At 39.6% G+C, this 19,589-nt stretch overlaps 1 protein-coding gene across 1 annotated transcript in view; it reads left to right on the top strand.

Annotated features, from left to right (window-relative positions):
• Positions 1-19,589, top strand: part of Zir (dedicator of cytokinesis) — an 869,757-nt gene that overhangs the window by 118,323 nt on the left and 731,845 nt on the right. The window contains 1 exon segment of the mRNA XM_090382918.1: positions 10,771-10,833. Within this exon segment, the coding sequence (XP_090239044.1) occupies positions 10,771-10,833 (63 nt within the window).

Here is a 19,589-nt window from a genome sequence, read left to right on the forward strand (position 1 = left end):
TGGCCATCCATTTACTACTCAAAAACTCATGAATTTCATCTATCCATCTCCGCCTTTGTCTTCCAGGTTTTCTTCTAGCTCCTCTTGGGTACCATTCTGTTATTTTCTTAGTCCATCTGTCATCATGTCTTCGAGCTATGTGTCCTGCCCAAGACCATTTTAGTTCTTTAGTTTTGATAAGAATGTCCTTTACTTGAGTTTGCTGCCTAATCCATGTGTTTCTCTTCTTATCTAACAGTCTGATTCCCAATATAATTCGTTCCATTCTTCGCTGTGTAGTTCTTAGCTTCTCTTCCATTCTTTTGGTGAGTGCCCAAGTTTCACTTCCATAAGTCATGGTGGGGAGTATACATTGATTCATTATTTTGCTGGGATATTGCTCTTCAGTATGTGACTATATTTCCTGAATGCTATCCATCCAAAATTTATTCTTCTCTTGACTTCCAGCCATTTATCATTATTACAGCTAATAACTTGTCCCAGATAAGTATATGACTCCACCTTTTCAATTACTGCTCCTTCAATCATTATTTCCCTTTCCGTGGCATACTTGTTCATCATTACTTTTGTTTTAGTCATATTCATCTTTAGTCCAAAATCCTTACTAACTGTGCATAACTGATTAAGATTTTCCTCTAATTCTTTGGGATCGTGGCTTATGACCACAATGTCATCTGCAAATCGTAAATGGTTTAGGTACTCTCCGTTCACATTGACTCCTTTCTGCGACCAGTCTAATCTTCTGAAAGCTTCCTCAAGGGCAGCAGTAAACAGCTTCGGAGATATTGTGTCTCCTTGTCGAACTCCTTTCTCGATTTTAAATTTGCTACTGTCTTTGTCTAGTCTAATAAAGGATGTAGCACTCTCATATATTTTCTTCAAAATCATAATATATGGAGTATCTATGCCTTGTCTTTCCAGTGCCCGAAACATTGCCTTATGTTGTATGGAGTCAAATGCCTTTTCATAATCCACAAATGCCAGGCATAATGGTGTTTTATATTCATTTGCTCTCTCCATTAGCTGTGATATTACGTGAAGGTGATCCATAGTTGAGAATCCTGTCCTAAAGCCAGCTTGCTCTTTCGGTTGATTCTCATCAAGTATTCTTTCTAATCTGTTAGTAATGACCCTTGTGAACAACTTGCAGATATGGGATAACAAGCTAATTGGTCTATAATTTCCAATTTCTGATTTATCTCCTTTCTTATGCAGCAAAACTATGATTGCATTATTCCACTGCTTAGGCATCACACCTTTTCTAATGCACTTTGTGAAGAGCCTTGCCAGTTTTTGTGTTATGTCTCTTCCTCCCAATTTTAACAACTCTACAGTAACTTCATCTTCCCCCGGGGCTTCCCCCGGGGCTGCCTCCATAGCCAGGTGGGCAGGAGCAGCAGTGCATAGCACACGCTTCTTGATTAGACCAGGGTTCGAGCCCGTGACCACCAAATACAGAGGATGCGGAAAGGTTAGAGGAATGACCACCGCATATCCCCGGAGCAATATGGCATTAGTTGCTAATGCTCCTAAAAACCAAATAACAACAACAACCCTGGATTGTACACTTAATCATTGCCTCTAAGATTTTTCCTACCACTGAAGTCAGACTAACCAGGCTGTAATTACCAACTTCACTCTTAGAACTGGTTTTATGTATTGGTGATACAGTGGTACTTCTCCAGTCAAAAGGAATTTCCCCTGAGTCCAACGATGCTCTCATAATTACCCTCAATGGTTAAATACGCTCCCTCTCTCTCTCCCTCAAAATTGCAAGGTAGGTGCCATCAACTCTGGGAGCCTTACTTGCCTTTATGCTCAAAAGTTTTTCTAATAAACAATCATCTCTAATTACATCACTAAAATTTCATACGGCACTGCCTCTTCTTAAAATGATGGGTCTTTCGTCAGAAGAAACCAATGTACCTATTGAATTCCTTTGCAACATCGGTGGGTTATTCTAAGACATTTCCCCACCCAGTGCGCAAGTTTCCTATCTGATTAGCTTTCTTCTTTGTTGAATTCACATACATGAAAAATTCCTTCTTTCATTCTTTGCTCTCTTAGCTAATACTTTCTAATACACAGCCTTGACTTCCCTGATCTTATTTGTGGTACTATTACAGATCAACTTGTACCTGTTACCTGTTGTAGGTTTAAGTACTTTTTATTGCTCTGTATCTGTCCCATGCTATCTTTTTCTACTCTATTTCACTAGCCACCTCCAGAATCATCCATTTCAACAAGCGCTTCCTGTAATATTTTCTTAAAAGGTACTTATGAGTTCATGGCTTCTGTGATTTTTGCTTCAAAAGTATTCCATAATTTAAATGTATTCGCCATCCCTCGGCAATCTGTCCAGTTCATAGATGCCATATAGCTCCTTAAATTGCCAAAGTCTTCTCTTCTGAGTTAAAAGCCGTGCTTTTACCTTGAACTACTGCAACATCTTTCTTCATCTTCCAACTGACGATTGCATGATCACTTCCTTACAATGGTTCCTGCACTTTAAGGCCTGTGATCTCATCTGATTCATTAGTGATGTTGAGGTCAAAAATATGCTCTCCTCTAGTACTTTCTCCAACATGCTGGTACGAATAATAATCATCTGGTTTATTTAAAAAAGTTTTTTTTTTTTCCTATCATGACTTTCCTTCCCACTTATTCCAATCATATGGGGAAGATTAAAGTAACCCATAATAAGATATTCATACTTGCTTGCCCACTCCATCTGCATGTAAAGATTCTTGTCATATGCTTTACAATCTTCTAGTTTGTAGATTACTCCTACTCTTATTGTTCTGTTGTTTTCAACTAATCACACCATACAGACTCTATGCTGGCAGACGTAACTTCAGACTCAGCAAAAGCACTTTTTGCACTCAGGCTGATGTTTTTTGTAATAAGCATGACCCTCCTCCACCACTTCTGTTTTCCATATCTTTAGTAAATACATTATACATACTGTAGTAAGAACTTGTCATCACCAGTTTTCAGGTAGCACAATGTTTCTGTTAACCCTATTATATCAACATTAGTTGTCCTAACCATAAGTTCAAATGGTGCCTCCGTAGCCAGGTGGGCAGGAGCAGCAGTGTGTAGCACACACTTCTTGATTAGACTGGGGTTCGAGCCCATGACCACCAAATACGGAGGATGCGGAAAGGTCAGGGAATGACCACCGCATATCCCTGGAGCAATATGGCCTTAGTTGCTAATACTCCTAAAAACAAAATAACAAACAGAAGTTCAAAATCAACCATTTTATTGAAAACACTCCTGACATTACTGTAGACAGTTGAAACTAAATAATCTTCTGTAGTTTACTATCCTAACACACCCATTGAAGTTATTTAGGTTTATATCCCAAGCTTTATCTTCCCCCTCATTTGAAACATTGCTACCTTCAGAACATCTTATCAACATCGGTTGTTGTTGTTGTTGTTGTTGCAGCAAACAAGAATTCATGAGGTGAGTGCAAGCATTACTTTGACCGATATCATCAGATAACGTGGATCTAAATTAGTCTTCTCCTCCCTAAATAGCAGTTTCCCTGAACCCTTAAGGGATTCTCAATGATACTGGTAAAAATATTTGCACGACCTTTGTTCAAATGAATACCATTTCTAGAAATAGATTTCTTCTGCCTACAAATGCAGGCCATGCTGATAAAAATTTCAGATTCCCTCAACTCTTGAGATAATCTACATTTTCTGTGTTGATTATCTCGACGTAACTTGTGGAATGTTTTCAGCGTGGTCCTGTGTTTATCCAACAGATAGTCATGTTGTGATCATTTAATATCATTAGTCACCACCTAAATAATAATTCTCTCTCTCTCTCTCTCTCTGTACCTCCCTTAAAATCTGACAGTCTGTTAGTATATCATGAATTGTTACTTCTGGCAAAAACACTGGTTCTGGACAATCTATCTTTATTACAAAACATGTTACCCATTTAGAATTAGTAGAGGCATATGATGCAAGAAAGCAAGCTTATATTGCAACAGCCAAAAAAAAAAAAAACCCTTCCCATTTCATTCATTCACCCAAATTTTTGTATAGTTCTGCCTTGAACTTATTTAATTTTTTAAATAAGTTCAAGACAGTTGTTGCAGTAGCGTACTATCATTACTGTCATTAACAACCCTGCCAACCATCATATTGTTTGCAAACTTAAGACATTAATCCTGATATACCTTCATCAATATCATTGATAAATACAGTAAAAACAATGTGTCCAACATCGAACCCTGCAGACTGTACTAATAACATTAGTCCTCAAAGAGCAGTGTCCATTGATTACTACTCTCTGTCTTCCACTTAATCATCCTTTTTATCCATTGTGGCAACTTGTGCTTAATGCCATACTGCTCCAGTTTGTACAGTAGTCTTCCACATGCAACAGTATCAAAAGCTTTCATAAAATTTAAGTATATGATATCAAAATTATTTTTTGCATCCAGTTCCTTTGTTACCATGTCATAGTATCGAATTAGATTTGTCAGACAAGACTTCCCCGTAACAAACCCATGCTGTGTCTAAATTATTACTGCAGTCTTGTCTAGATTATCCTTTATTGCTTCTTTAAATAGTGACCCCATTATTTTCCCTGGAACAGAAGATAGACTAACAGGTCTGTAATTACTCGTGTCACCGTTTGATCACCCAAGTCCCTTTCCTCCAGTACTGGGTTTAGTTGAACTTCACCAAGTGAATAAGTTTTTTTGGGATTACTGTTTCCCAGGTGTAATACCTTACACTTTGTTGGATTAAAGCATAGCTGCCATTTTTCTGACCATTCCTGAAGTCTATCTAGGTCTCTCTGAAGAAGCTCAGCTTGACAGTGATCATTAACTATTCTACCAATTTTAACATCATCTGCAAATTTAGACATCACACCCTCTATCCCTTCATCAATGTCGTTTATGAAAATTAAAAACAACAGTGGTCCTAATACTGATCCTTGGGGAACCCCACTTGTTACATCAACCCATTCTGAGGAAAAGCCATTTATCACAAGCCTCTGTCTCCTGCTCTGAAGCCATCCTTCTATCCATCTAAGGATTTTCCCAGCGATTCCAACCTGTTCCGGCTTATAAAGCAACCGCTCATGTGGGACTGAGTCAAAAGCTTTGCTGAAATCTAAATAAACAATGTCAAAATTATTCCCTAAATCCAGCTCGTGAGTGACCCTTTCAAAATAGCGAACCAGATTTGTTAAACATGATTTTCCCTTTACAAAACCATGCTGAGTATCCTTGAGAATTTCAATTCGATCCAAATGATCCTGAATTCCACCCTTGATCATTGCCTCCATGATTTTCCCTACTACTGAAGTCAGACTGACAGGTCGATAATTTCCAACTTCACTTTTAGAGCCACCCTTATGTATGTGAGATACATTTGCACTTTTCCAATCCAAGGGAATCTCCCCAGAGTCTAGTGATGCTCGCATAATTAGCCTCAATGGTTTAATGCACTCACTTGCCGCCTCCCTTAAGATTATAGGGTATATTCCATCAACTCCAGGAGCCTTTCTGGTCTGTAGGCTCGAAAGTTTTTTTCATTAAATAATCTTGCGAAATTTCAATATCATTAATTACATATTTTTTAACTTTGCTCCCACAATTTCCCATTGCCACAAAAGGTTTTTGTAAATATCGATGCAAAAGAACTGTTGAGTTCATCTGCAATGGTAGCTGGTGTATTTAATACTATCCCCTTTCCCTTACGTAAAGGTCCAATCTGGTTTGTCCTGCTCTTCTTGGCATTTATATATATGTGAAGAATTCTTTATCCCCCCTCTTTGCTCTGTTTGCTAGTGATTTCTCATAAACTGCCTTTGCCTGTCGAACCTTTTCTGTGGCTCTATTACACATCACCTTGTAGTTGTTATAGGCTTCAGTACTTTTTATTGCTCTGTATCTTTTCTCCATGCCACCTTTTTCTTGTGGCAACTTCACTATTCATCCAACTTGGAACCCTCCTTGTGGAGTATTTTTTTAATGGTATATATGCATTCAAGGCATCAATGCCACCTGATTTCAGAAACAATCCAGCACATCAATGCAGGATGCAGGTTTATCACCTAGATGGGGTACACTCATAGACATGACCAGGTCATCAAGATAATATATGACAGCTAGTCCAAAAATACCAGTTGAAGAAAGGGTATGGTATTACAACTATGAACCCTCCACTCGCACTGTACTGTGACCGCAGCATAATAATGGACAAGATTATTCTGCACAACAGACCACATATAACCCTCATTGACGAGAAGGAAATCACAACTTACGTGACACAGCACTGCCCAACACCAGCAACCTCCAGAAAACATGAAGAAAAGATCAGGAAGGCAAAGAAATGTGGGATGTTGAACAAGTAATGACCATCCCAGTCACCATGTCAACCACTGGCAAGTGCCAAAGAGCCTCAATAAGAACTAGCAGCAATAGACCTCCCATAAAATTACATGGGACTCCAGAAAGCTGCGATCCTGAACACATGTTGGATAAGGTGCACTATAGCCCCAGAAGTTTATGCGCCATTAATCCTCCATAACACGCACGCACACACACACGCACGCACACGCACGCACACACACGCACACACACACACACACACACACACACACACACACACACACACACACACACACACACACACACACACACACACACACACACTTTGGATAGTTGGAGAGCTCCTTGACCAACAATAGTAACCAGACATGACAACGAACCATACCTGGTACCAGTACCCATCGCAGGATGGAGAAAAACCATTAGGCGAAAAAAAAATTACAATATTAATAATATTGAGCACTCCCACTTTAACCCTAGGGTTGCAACAGGAGGCCCATAAAGTATGGTCTGCCTCACAGGAAACTAGTCAGAAGATTTCCAAATGATTTCTGGCTGGTTGCTAAGAGGCCACTCATATAAGATAACACACGATTGGATTAATTCCATCCATCAGCATCTTTTCCCTGCCATTCTGTGAAGATTCCAGTACATACGAAACAGGCTGTCAAGAAAAACTTAGGTAAGCAGTCAATCTCAGCTTTGGAACAAAAGCTTTTCCTAATCTCCTAGGCTGACCACTTTACAGTAACCATTCAACAGAGATCAGTGTGCTATGTGTAAAGAAGTCTGTATCTCATAGTCTGTGGGATTGAGCAAAGTCCATTTGGAATGCACCTCCTCTTAATGATGTTAACTCTTGTCTGCTGCCACAGCCAGGATACTTTGCTCACTTGAAACTTTCCTTCCTAGTTCAAAACACCAAGTCCATAATATACAGTAATTTCTTTCTTCTGTTTATCTGCTTTAATTACTTCTTTATTTTATTTTTTACATTATGTTATTTGTAAAATTTTCTGTAATGTAAGGCCTTTATTTCATCATCTTCATGTATATACCAGTCTGTCTAGCATTATGTTTAGTTTCACATGTTTCTAGCTTTTAAATTTTAAGGAGCTGTGGCTGCCTTTGAATAAATTTAGCTCCAAATCCATATGTGAAAGGTTGCCTTTCAACTCCTATAAATGTGTGTCTATTAGGAAACAAAATGACAGACCTTCCCACCAAAAACTGTATACTTTTTTTTTGTCCATACACCAACTATAAGCTTGTTATTCATAAAACCTGTTATAATAATTGGTCAGTGATCTGGAAATAATGCGCAACTATCATAACAGATTTTATAAATTTCGGATCTTTTTCTGATATTGCATGAAAACAGAAAAAAATGTTTTTTTTTTTTTTTTTTTAACCCTTATTTTATGCAATTAGATGTATACTCTAGTACAAACTCGGTGCATAAAATGAAACCTAAGCTATGATCCAGCTTTCATTGAAGGTGATAAAAAAAAAAGTAGTGCTAACAAGACAAACAATTATATATACCCATTTCACTCATCTGTAATTCCTAATGAAAATTAGTACTTCCAAATCTATATCTTGCTATCTACAGATGGCTGTCTATCAGCAAGTGAGGACAATCAGTTTGTATACGGACTGCTTCTAAATGCACAGCTGTAATTGTTGCTGAATATGCTAACATGGAATAACTTTTTATCCCAGATCAGATTAGCATATACCATTCCGTATGATCTATTATTTCATAAAGTTTCCTCTCTCCTCATGAGGCACCTCCGTAGCCAGGTGTGGCAGGAGCAGCAGTGCGTAGCACGCTTCTTGATTAGACTGGGGTTCGAACCCGTGTCCACCAAATACGGAGGATGTGGAAAGGTCAGGGAATGACCACCACCTATCCCTGGAGCAATATGGCCTTAGTTGTTAATGCTCCTAAAAAAAAAAAAACAAAAAACAAAAAATAACAAAATCTCCTCATGATCATTGGAAAAACACAATTTAGCCCTGGAAACACTTGTGTTAATTTCCTATAAAGGCAGTAGCCATTATTTAGACAAAAAGAAAATGTGGCATTATTATGTTCAAGTGCTTATATTGTCGGGATACTTATATTGCTGTGTTCCTTATATTTTGAAGTAGAATTGTAAGTTTACACTTCCTGCAGATCTCATTAATATGATACTACTATATTAATGATATTTTGAACAATATTATGTGTGCAAAATGTTTTAAATCAACACAGCATCACGAAGATAACAAAAAATCATTAAGACTTTTATTGTTATTATTGATGAAAATGGAAATGCTGATTCCTATGTCATAGGAGCAGAACTTAAATTTTGAAAAAATTTTGGTAATAGTTTTTATTAATAATCTTTGGCCTTTGTATATGTTGTAATGCTATATATTTTTGCAGAACATTTTTACCTAATGAAACAGGTATGAGAACAGTAAAATTTTTCAGTAGCCAGTATTACATGATGAACAACAAAAAGCATTAAATTAGTGTTGCAACATATAAAAATAAAATAACTTCAGAAGTATGGTTTTTTGTATTTTATAATGCCACGCATAATGTATTCATGACACTATATGACCAAATTTAATTTATTATTAATTGAAAGAAATGTTTTGGAATGGTACATTCCAGTAGATAGCTTGATCTGTATTAATTTTCTTATCTGTGAATACATTTTCAAGTAAGAAGGTGATTTTTCTTTCCAGTATTATTTAAAAATAAGTGTATTTAGATTATTCTGTAACTCTACAAGAGACTAAAAATGTAATGAATTATATAATGTGTAAAATGAATACATTGAGTGGTCACATTATTAAGTGACCTACCAAAATCACGAAATGGAGCACTCTTTCAGTAATGACATCATATATTTGTACCATACAATAAGCAGTTCAGCAGATACATAGGGATTGTGTGTGTGTGTGTGTGTGTGTGTGTGTGTGTGTGTGTGTGTGTGTGTGTGTGTGTGTGTGTGTGTGTGTGAAAATGGATAAATGATTTAAATGACTGAACACAACGGTTGGTGCCAAATGTGATGGTATGAGTAGCTCAGAAACTACTACCCTTTTGCAGTTTTCATGTATGACTGCTTCTCATGTGTTAATTGGTCATTGCAAGGGGCCAATGGAGGCTGATAGGATTGGTGGAAGGTATCAGTAAGGTCACAGTCCATCACACAACATTCTAGTGCAACAGTGGTAAACAAAAAGGCATTTTAGAATGCACACCTTCCTTGCTTTGTTACAGATAGAGTTTCGTGGCTGATGACCAAACAGGATTCCACCCCTGCCAGTGAAAAACAAGATGTGGCCATAGTGATGCCAGAAACACCAATGCTCGATGGTGAAGTGGAGAAATGTTGTCCAGTCTGATAACGCCCAGTTCCTGCTGTTTTGTGCTAATGTCAGAATCAGAATGTTGAAAAAATATTATGATTCCATAGACCCTGGTGCCTCAGTAGCCAGGTGGGAAGGAGCAGCAGTGCGTAGCACATGCTTCTTGATTAGACCAGGGTTCGAGCCCGTCACCACCAAATATGGAGGATGTGGAAAGGTCAGGGAATGACCACCACATATCCCCGAGCAATATGGCCTTAGTTGCTAATGCTCCTAAAAACAGGTGCCTCCTTAGCCAGGTTGGAAGGAGCAGCAGTGCAGAGCACACGCTTCTTGATTAGACCGGGGTTCGAGCCCGTCACCACCAAATATGGAGGATGCAGAAAGGTCAGGGAATTACCACCGCATATCCCGGAGCAATATGGCCTTAGTTGCTAATGCTCCTAAAAACCAAATAACAACAACAACAGCTTCTAAAAACCAAATAACAAACAAACAAACAAACAAACAAACAAACCATAGACCCTTACTGCTAGGCATCAGAAATGTAGGCCAGTGGCAGTGTAATGGTGTTAATAGTGCTTTCATGGGGCACATTGGGCCACCCCCTGCTACTAGTGGAGCATGATTGGAACTGGTTCTTGAAGAGTGAATTCACCCTTCTGCAGAGACTAATGGCCTCCCCCGTCACCACTACCACTTGTCAATCCACTTAAACACCTGTTGTATGGACAAGCTCTTTGGAGTAGAGACCCATGACCATCCAATTTATAACAACTGTGGGAAGTAATTAAGAGAACATGTGCCATTATCCCTGTGGCACAGTTCTGACATCTCATTGAGCCTGCCCCCAATGAATTCAGGCTGTTTTGAAGACTAAAACTCTACTCAGTATTAGGTAGGTATACTTAATAAAGTGGCCACCACTCAGTATATTACAAGTGAAATGGTAACACAGTAAAGCACTGAAGTGAAGAAATAAAGTAGCAGTGCTTGTTAATTACTGATTATTAAATATAAAGTTTTTTTCTTAGCTGGAAAAAGTCCTTCAGGGTGACATAAATGAATGTGCAGAGCCATACATCAAAGACGAAAAGGTATATTTTAATAAAATTAAAATTTATTCTTACAAGGTAAATTGCAAAGTTGCTAAACTTACAATCATATATATCTCTAGTGTGTGTGTATATACAGGTTCTATATGTGTAGACTGAGATAGCCCGAATATATAGTAATATTGTCTGGTAAATATTGAAGGTTTTTTTTTTTATAGAACAAGTGAATTATTGACATAGGTACGCATTATGCTAGTCAAGACACCAAAGGCAGATATTGTTGGGCTATCAGCGATGTGGTGTCACACAGACATAAGCAGTGCAGAACTGTAATTGCAGAGTACCATGTGTACAGAAAGGATAGACAGATACAGGAAGGAAGGAGGAGTTATGCTGTTAGTTAAGAAACATAAAATCTAAGTAAGTGCATCCAGTTGACATTGGTGGACAATGCAATGTTAAGTCTGTTTGGTGTGACATAAGCAATGGAAAAGGAAAAATGAGAACAGGTATCCTGTGTGTTAACAGACTTCTTCTTCTTCTTTAATGCTGCCGAATGGCGTTTGCGACTTCGTTTTGATATTGTTCTCTGTCTAGCGCTGCGTGTAGAATTTGTGCTGTTGTCATGTGAAGCCAGGTGTTGATGTTATCTAGCCATGCCATTTTCGGTCTGCCTGGGCGTTTCTTGCCTTCGATCTTTCCCTCCAGGATGAGTGGTAGTAGGTGATATTTTTGTTGGTTCCTAGCGATGTGACCTAGGTATTTGCATTTCCTGCTGATGATGGTTTTGAGCAGGTCCCGTTCCGTGTGCATGTCCTGCAGGACCTGTGCGTTGGTTATCTTGGCTGTCCACGGAATTTTCAGCATTCTTCGGTAGAGCCACATTTCGAAGGCCTGGAGCTTTTTTGTAGTGGCTGATGTTAGAGTCCAGGTTTCTACACCGTAGAGCAGTATTGGCCAGATGTAGCATTTCAATGTGCGTAATTTGAGCATGATGTTCAAGCTTCTGTCGGTGAGGAGGGTTCTCCATTTGGTGAATGCCTGCCTGGCTTGTTCAATTCTGCTTTTGATTTCGGCCTCATGGTTCAGCTGGTCATCAATGAGTACTCCGAGATACTTGAAGCGGTGTATTTGCTCTAATTTTTCGTTGTTTAGTTTGATCGTGATTTTGCTTGCAGTCCTGCTGACCTTCATCACCTTTGTTTTCTTTTTGTTGATTCGTAGCCCCCATGCTTGGCTTTCTATGTCCACTTCGTTCAAGATGGTCTGTAAATCTTGTTAACCATAGACCCTATGTGTTAACAGACACTCAGCCTAAAACACTGATGGATACAATATCTCTCTATTACAGGAGATTTAGGAGAAGTCCAGTTGGTCTGCCTCCCTAAAATCCACTCATACACACCTTCTCGATGGTAAGCCCTGTTACGTCACTTAGGGGGCAACAAACGTGTAGAGTTGTTCTCTTCAAGACCTAGTCAGCGTGAAGAGGAAAAGACCAAACCCTCCAGCATAGTCACATACTGGAGAGCAATATCCCAGTTTGTTTGAAACGTAAAATAATGAACCAATGTATACTCCCCACCATGACTTATGGAAGTGAAACTTGGGCACTCACCAAACGAATGGAAGAAAAGCTGAGAACTGCACAGCGAAGAATGGAACGAATTATATTGGGAATCAGATTGTTAGATAAGAAGAGAAACACATGGATTAGGCAGCAAACTCAAGTAAAGGACATTCTTATCAAAACTAAAGAACTAAAGTGGTCTTGGGCAGGACACATAGCTGGAAGACATGATGACAGATGGACTAAGAAAATAACAGAATGGTACCCAAGAGGAGCTAGAAGAAAACCTGGAAGACAAAGGCAGAGACGGATAGATGAAATTCATGAGTTTTTGGGTAGTAAATGGATGGCCAGTGCTCAAACAGAAGGAACTGGAAAGTTGCTGGAGAGGCCTTCATCCTGCAGTGGATTGAAAATGGCTGATGATGATAGGCCTAATGATTCTGATGAGTATAATGATCAGTTGTGCAGACAAATGCAGTGGGCCAGTAAATCAGAATGTCTTATAATTGGGAATTTTAACTTTCTGGATATCGACTGGAAAATGTGGTTTGGTCACTCGCACAGTAGGAACATGTTGTACAGCAACATGTTCGAGAGGCAACCAGAGGGAGTAATACTCTTGATCTGATTATGAGCAATGATTATTCATGCATTAAGAATTGGCAGATAAAGGAACCACTGGATTACAGTGATCACAATGTAATGATGTGGGAATTACTTAAAGATGTAACTACCATCAAGGCTAAAGGGAAGGGCTTTTGCTTTTGTAAAGGTGACTACCGTGGTCTCAGAGAGTTTTTAAATTCTGTACAGTGGGATCAACTGATGATGTTATCAACATTGAATTCTAAATGCTTTCAGGGACTTAATTTTGGAGGCTAATAGGCTTTTAATTCCAACTAAGAAATACTGTTCAAGGCCTAAATGAACGTCAGATGAATTAATGAGGCTTGTGGCAGAAAAGAAAAATGTATGAGATGCAAACGAAGTAACAGGTGACACAGAAGCCTATGGCAGATATAATCTAGTCTGTAATCAAGTCACAACGGAGGTTAGGTAGGCAATGGCAGATTGTGAGAAATCCTTGGCAAAGGATGCAGAGAAAAACAGCAAAGAGTTCTTTTCTTATGTAAACTCTAGAAGGAAAGGGATGAATCAGATTGGACCACTTAATAGATGGGATGACTATTGATGATCATGCTCAGGTAGCTGATAAACTGAATGAGTATTTTGCATCTACATTCAGACATGAGGAGTTATTCAAGAGGGGACTGCCATAACTTTATCAAACTCTAACAGGGAGCTAAGTGATTTTGTAATGGGCTGAGAAGTGGCAATCGAAGTTTAACATTGACAAATGCAAAGTACTGCATATGGGTACCAATAACTTAAGAGAAGTGTATCAACTGTGTGGTACTACACTGAGGGAAGTGAAAAGTGTAAAAGACCTGGAGATAATTGTGCAGTCAAATATGAAGTTCGCTGAGTAGTGCTGACGGGCTGGCAGGGCAAGTCATGGAGTCTTGTTAATGATATATAGGAATTTTGCCAGCAGGGATAAGGAGGTGATAATAACATTGTAGAAGGCAGTGGTAAGACCACACATAGAGTATTGTGTACAGGTCTGGAGGCCTCATTTTAGGAAGGATGTAGAGTTGCTAGAACGAGTGCAAAGAAGGGCAACAAGATTGGTGAGAGGAACAAATGGGTGCTCTTACCAAGAAAGGCTTAATTTCTGCAAATTGCAGTGTCTGGAGAGTAGGCACCTGTGAGTTGACCTGATTGAGGTGTATAAGGACTTGAATGGGTTGAGCAAGCTGGATTCTGATGGGATTCTTCCTCTTGCTCAGATTAAGAACCTGAGGGGGCACAGATTCAAATTGAGGAAAGACAGTTGTAGAATAGATGTGCAGAAATTTGCCTTTAGCCAGCAGATGGTTGATTGGTGGAATAGGTTTCCATATTTTGTTGTGGAAGTTGATAGCCTAAATAAATTTAAGGCTCAGCTGGACAGGCATTTGGAACAAATGGAGGGGTGAAATGGGAGGGGTTTTTTTTGGCCGATGCTGCATAAGCTTGCTTTCTTGCATCGTATGCCTCTGCTAATGCTAATGCATTTACCCAAATTTGCTGTCCTTTCTTTCTTGTAGGTGCAAGGGTATACAGCCTCAGCACGCACACACACACACACACACACACACACACACACACACACACACACACACACACACACACACACACACACACACACACACACTCCTTGAGTTTATTCAAACTCAAGGAAGAACAATGTAGCAATGGGTAGTGGCAATTAAAGTTTCTTCAATTGCCACTGCCCATTGCTACAACACCACTTGGAAGTTTATTGCATCTATATGCTGGCTTAAGGCAAAGCATTCAGTTTACTCAATCAGATCTCCTCACAGGTGGAAGTTGATAGCCTAAATAAATTTAAGGCTCAGCTGGACAGGCATTTGGAACAAATGGAGGGGTGAAATGGGAGGGGTTTTTTTTGGCCGATGCTGCATAAGCTTGCTTTCTTGCATCGTATGCCTCTGCTAATGCTAATGCATTTACCCAAATTTGCTGTCCTTTCTTTCTTGTAGGTGCAAGGGTATACAGCCTCAGCACGCACGCACGCACGCGAGCGCACGCACGCACGCACGCACGCACGCACGCACGCACACACACACACACACACACACACACACACACACACACACACACACACACACACACACACACACACACACACACACACACACACACTCCTTGAGTTTATTCAAACTCAAGGAAGAACAATGTAGCAATGGGTAGTGGCAATTAAAGTTTCTTCAATTGCCACTGCCCATTGCTACAACACCACTTGGAAGTTTATTGCATCTATATGCTGGCTTAAGGCAAAGCATTCAGTTTACTCAATCAGATCTCCTCACAGGTGGTAGTCTCCAGATACTACAATTTGCAGAATTGTAAAGCCATCGTTACTGGTACAGAGCTTGCACTTGATCGTCAGGCAACACAGTGGCAACTTTCAGGGCAGAATGCCCTGGTCCTACAGGAGCTAGTTATTATTGGTGACCTCTGTTGTCAGGGGACGGGAAATATATTGTGCCAAAAGGACAGGTCGAAATAGAATCAGAGTAAGTCTTCCAGGGGAAAAAGTTGATGATGTTGTAGAGCAGATTTTATCTTTTATGTGCACAAAGGGTGACATTGTTGTACACGGCACTAATGACAATAAGAGTAGAAGATCTACAGACTTACTTTACAAGTACAGGTCAATGTTGAATAAAAGTCGCAAGATAGGGTTAAATTTGAAAGTGTCTTCAATTCTGCCTAGATATGATAGGAGGGAGTATATGATGAGAACCTTGTCAATCAATTTGACCCTGGAGAGATTATGCAAGGCTCATTGGGTAGAATTTTTCTCAGTGTGGTCTGTGCTTGTTAACAGGAGAGATTGTTTCTACAGGGATGGGACACAGTTAAATAGAAAGGGTGCAAGAAGTACTGTTAGGTAGGTCAGAAAACTGCTAGCTTGGGGTATTCACAGACTAATAGAGTAGTGGCTGCCACAGGAAGAGGTGAAAGTGATTCTTGCACTGCTTCTATTGGAATGAGCAGCAGCCTGGAAAGTGATGTACTGGGGATTTCAAGGGCTGCTGGGAGCCATCATGGAACAGGTAAATACATGGGTTGTGTTAGGGTAACTAAGAGTAAGGAAAGGTGTATGTATACTTGCATTTGCACCAATGCTAGGAATATAGTAAATAAATTTGATGAATTTGACGTGCTGGTCATGACATCAAAAGCGGATATTGTTGACATATCAGAGATGTGGTGTGGCATGGACATAAGTAGTGCAGAGTTAGAATTTGGGGAGTACAATGTGTACAGAAAGGATAGACAAGACAGGAAGTGAGGAGGCGTTATGCAGGAAGTGAGTAGGGGTTATGCAGGAAGTGAGTAGGGTTTATCAGGAAGTGAGGAGGGGTAAGTTAAGAAACACATAAAATCTACTGAAGTGATCCAATTGACATTAGTGGACAGTGCAAAGTTGAGTCATTGTGGTGTGACATAAGCACTGGTAAAGGGAAAATGAGAGTAGATATATATCATAGGACTAATGAATCTGATGAGTATAATGAGCAATTGTGTAGAGAAATGGAGTGGGCCAGTAAATCAAAATGCCTTATAATGGATGATTTTAAATTTCCAGATATTGACTGAAACTTGAGGGTTGGCCACTCACACACTAGCATGATTTTTGTGGATTTATTCGATGATTGTTTTCTACAGCAACATGTTCGAGAAGCCACCAGAGGGAGGAATACTCTTGATCTGATTATCAGCAGTGATTATTAATGCCTTAAGAATTTGCAGATAAAGGAACCACTGGGTGGCAGTGATCACAATGTACTGATGTGGGAATTAATTAAAGATGTAACTACCATCAAGACTAAAGGGAAGGGCTTTTGCTTTCGTAAAGATGACTACAGTGGTCTCAGAGAGTTTTTAAATTCTATACAATGGGGTCATCTGATGATGTTACCAACGGTGAATTCTAAATGTGAAGCCTTCAGGGATTTAATCTAGAGGGTACCAGGGTTTTCATACCAACTAAGAAGTACTGTTCAAGGTTTAGGTCTAAATGGATATCAGATGAACTGATGAGACTCGTGGCAGAAAATAAAATTGCAATCAATGCATATAAATTATTAGGTGACACAAAAGCCTATGGCAGATATAAGCTTGTCTTTAATCAAGTCACAAAGGAAGTTAGGCAGGCAATGGCAGATTACGTGAAATATTTGGCAAAGGATGCAAAGAAAAACAGCAGAGAGTTCTTTTCTTATGTAAACTCTAGAAGGAGAGGGATGAATCAGATCAGTCTACTTAGTATTAGCATTAGTAGAGGCATACGATGCAAGAAAGCAAGCATGCAGCATCAGCCAAAAAAAAAGCCTCTCCCATTTCACCAATCCATTCGTTCCAAATGCCTGTCCAGCTCAGCCTTAAATTAATTTAGGCCATCAATTTCCACAACAAAAGATGGAAGTCTGTTCTACTATTCAACCACCCTCTGGCTAAAAAGGCAAATTTCTGCACATCTATTCTACAACTGTCTTTCCTCAATTTGAATGCCTCCCCTTCCTCCATCAGCTTCTTAACCTGAGCACGAGGAAGAATCCCATCAGCATTCAGCTTGGTCAACACATTCAAGTCCTTATACACCTCAATCTGACTATCTCACAGTTTCTTACTCTCCACGCACTGTAATTTGCAGAAATTAAGCCTTTCTTGGTAAGAGCACCCCCTTTGTTCCCCTCACCAATCTTGTTGCCCTTCTTTGTACTCTTTCTTGCAACTCTACATATTTCCTAAAATGAGGGATCCAGACCTGTGCACAGTACTCTATGTGTGGCCTTACCATTGCCTTCTACAATGTTATAATCACCTCCCTGTCCCTTCTAGCAAAATTCCTATATATCATTGACAAGACTCCATGACTTGCCCTGCCAGCCCTTCTGCACCTCAGCAAACTTTATATTTGACTGTACAATTACCACCAGGTCATTTTCACTTCCCTCTTCTCTGAGTGTAGTACCATACAGTTGGTACATTTCTCTTGGGTTATTGGTACCCATATGCAGTACTTTGCCTTTGTCAATGTTACACTTCTATTGCCACTTCTCAGCCCATTTGCCCAACTTATCTAGATCCAATTAAAGTAGCATACTGTCTTTACTGTCGTTAACAACTCTGCCAACCTTTGTGTCATCTGCAAACTTGGACATTAATCCTGATATACATTCATCAATATCATTTATGAATACAAAAAACAACAATCGGCCCAGCACCGAACCCTGGGGAACTCCACTAATAACATTTGTCCATGAAGAGCAGTGTCCATTGATTACCATTCTCTGTCATCTCCCACTCCAATGAAGCCATTGCTTTATCCATTGTAAGAACTTAACGCCATACCTCTCCAATTTTACTGCACTCGTCCATGTGGAACAGTATCAGAACCTTTCCTGAAATCAAAGTATATGATATCAAAATTATTTTTGACATTCAGTTCCTTTGTGATCACATCATAGTATCCAATCAAATTGGTCAGGCAAGACCTCCATTTCACAAACCCATGTTGTGTCTTAACTATTACTGTAGTCTTTTCTAGGTGATCCTGTAATGCTTCTTTAACCAGTCACTCCATTGTTTTCCCTGGAACACAAGTTAAACTAACAGGTCTATAGTTACTTGTGTCACCTTTTGAACCTCATTGTCGATTGGGGTCACATTTGCATATCTCCATGGGTACTTCCCCTGAGTCCAGGGAAGCTCTCATAATTATGGCTAAGGGTTTGCTTACTTCCTTTGCCACCTCCTTTAATATAACTGGATAGATCCCGTCCACCCCAGTGCCTTCCTTATGTTTAACTTAAACAAATTCTCTTCCACTTTGCCCTCAGTTATTACAGGATCACTTAGCTCCCTGTTACAGTATGATAAACTTCAGGCATTCCCCTCATTGAATAACTATTCATTTGTGAATGTAGATACAAAATACTCATTCATTTTATCAGCTACCTGAGCATGCTCATCAATAGTCAACCCTGTTAAGTGGTTTACAACAATCATGGGTTTCCGCAGAGGGGTGGGGTAAAACGGAGAGCTTGCCCCCCTGGGATCGAGTAAAAAATTCCACAAATTATAATCGTAAAAGTGATTGAGATATGTAACCTTACACCCTCGACCATGTGACGCTTTGTCTGCCTTAAAATTTTATTACAGGTTGGCTGGTTTTGGCCCTTGGCGGGGTAACCATAGAACACGTTTTATCTATTGCAGCAATAAAACACATGTTCCTGTTTTTAGTTCATTGACTGATATTCCCCAAACTTTACCAAAAGTTTTGGAACATTGTGACTATTTCCCTTCTATTAATTTGGCAATAACTATTGGTATGACATTACCTGTTACGACCTGTACCATTGAAAGAAGTTTCAGCACCTTGAGACATGTGAAAACATGGTTAAGGTGTCCACTATCTCAGAAACTCGCCTATAAGGTTTATGTATGATTAGTGTGCACGGGAAGAAACTTCCCGTGCACACTAATAGGTTTGCAAACGATTGACGGGGAATTCAATTCTTATATAGAGGCGCCTCCGTAGCCAGGTGGGAAGGAGCAGCAGTGCGTAGCACATGCTTCTTGA

This window comes from Mastigoproctus giganteus, chromosome 10, assembly GCF_048544385.1.
Source record: "Mastigoproctus giganteus isolate SK-2022 chromosome 10, ASM4854438v1, whole genome shotgun sequence".
NCBI classification, from domain to species: domain Eukaryota; kingdom Metazoa; phylum Arthropoda; class Arachnida; order Uropygi; family Thelyphonidae; genus Mastigoproctus; species Mastigoproctus giganteus.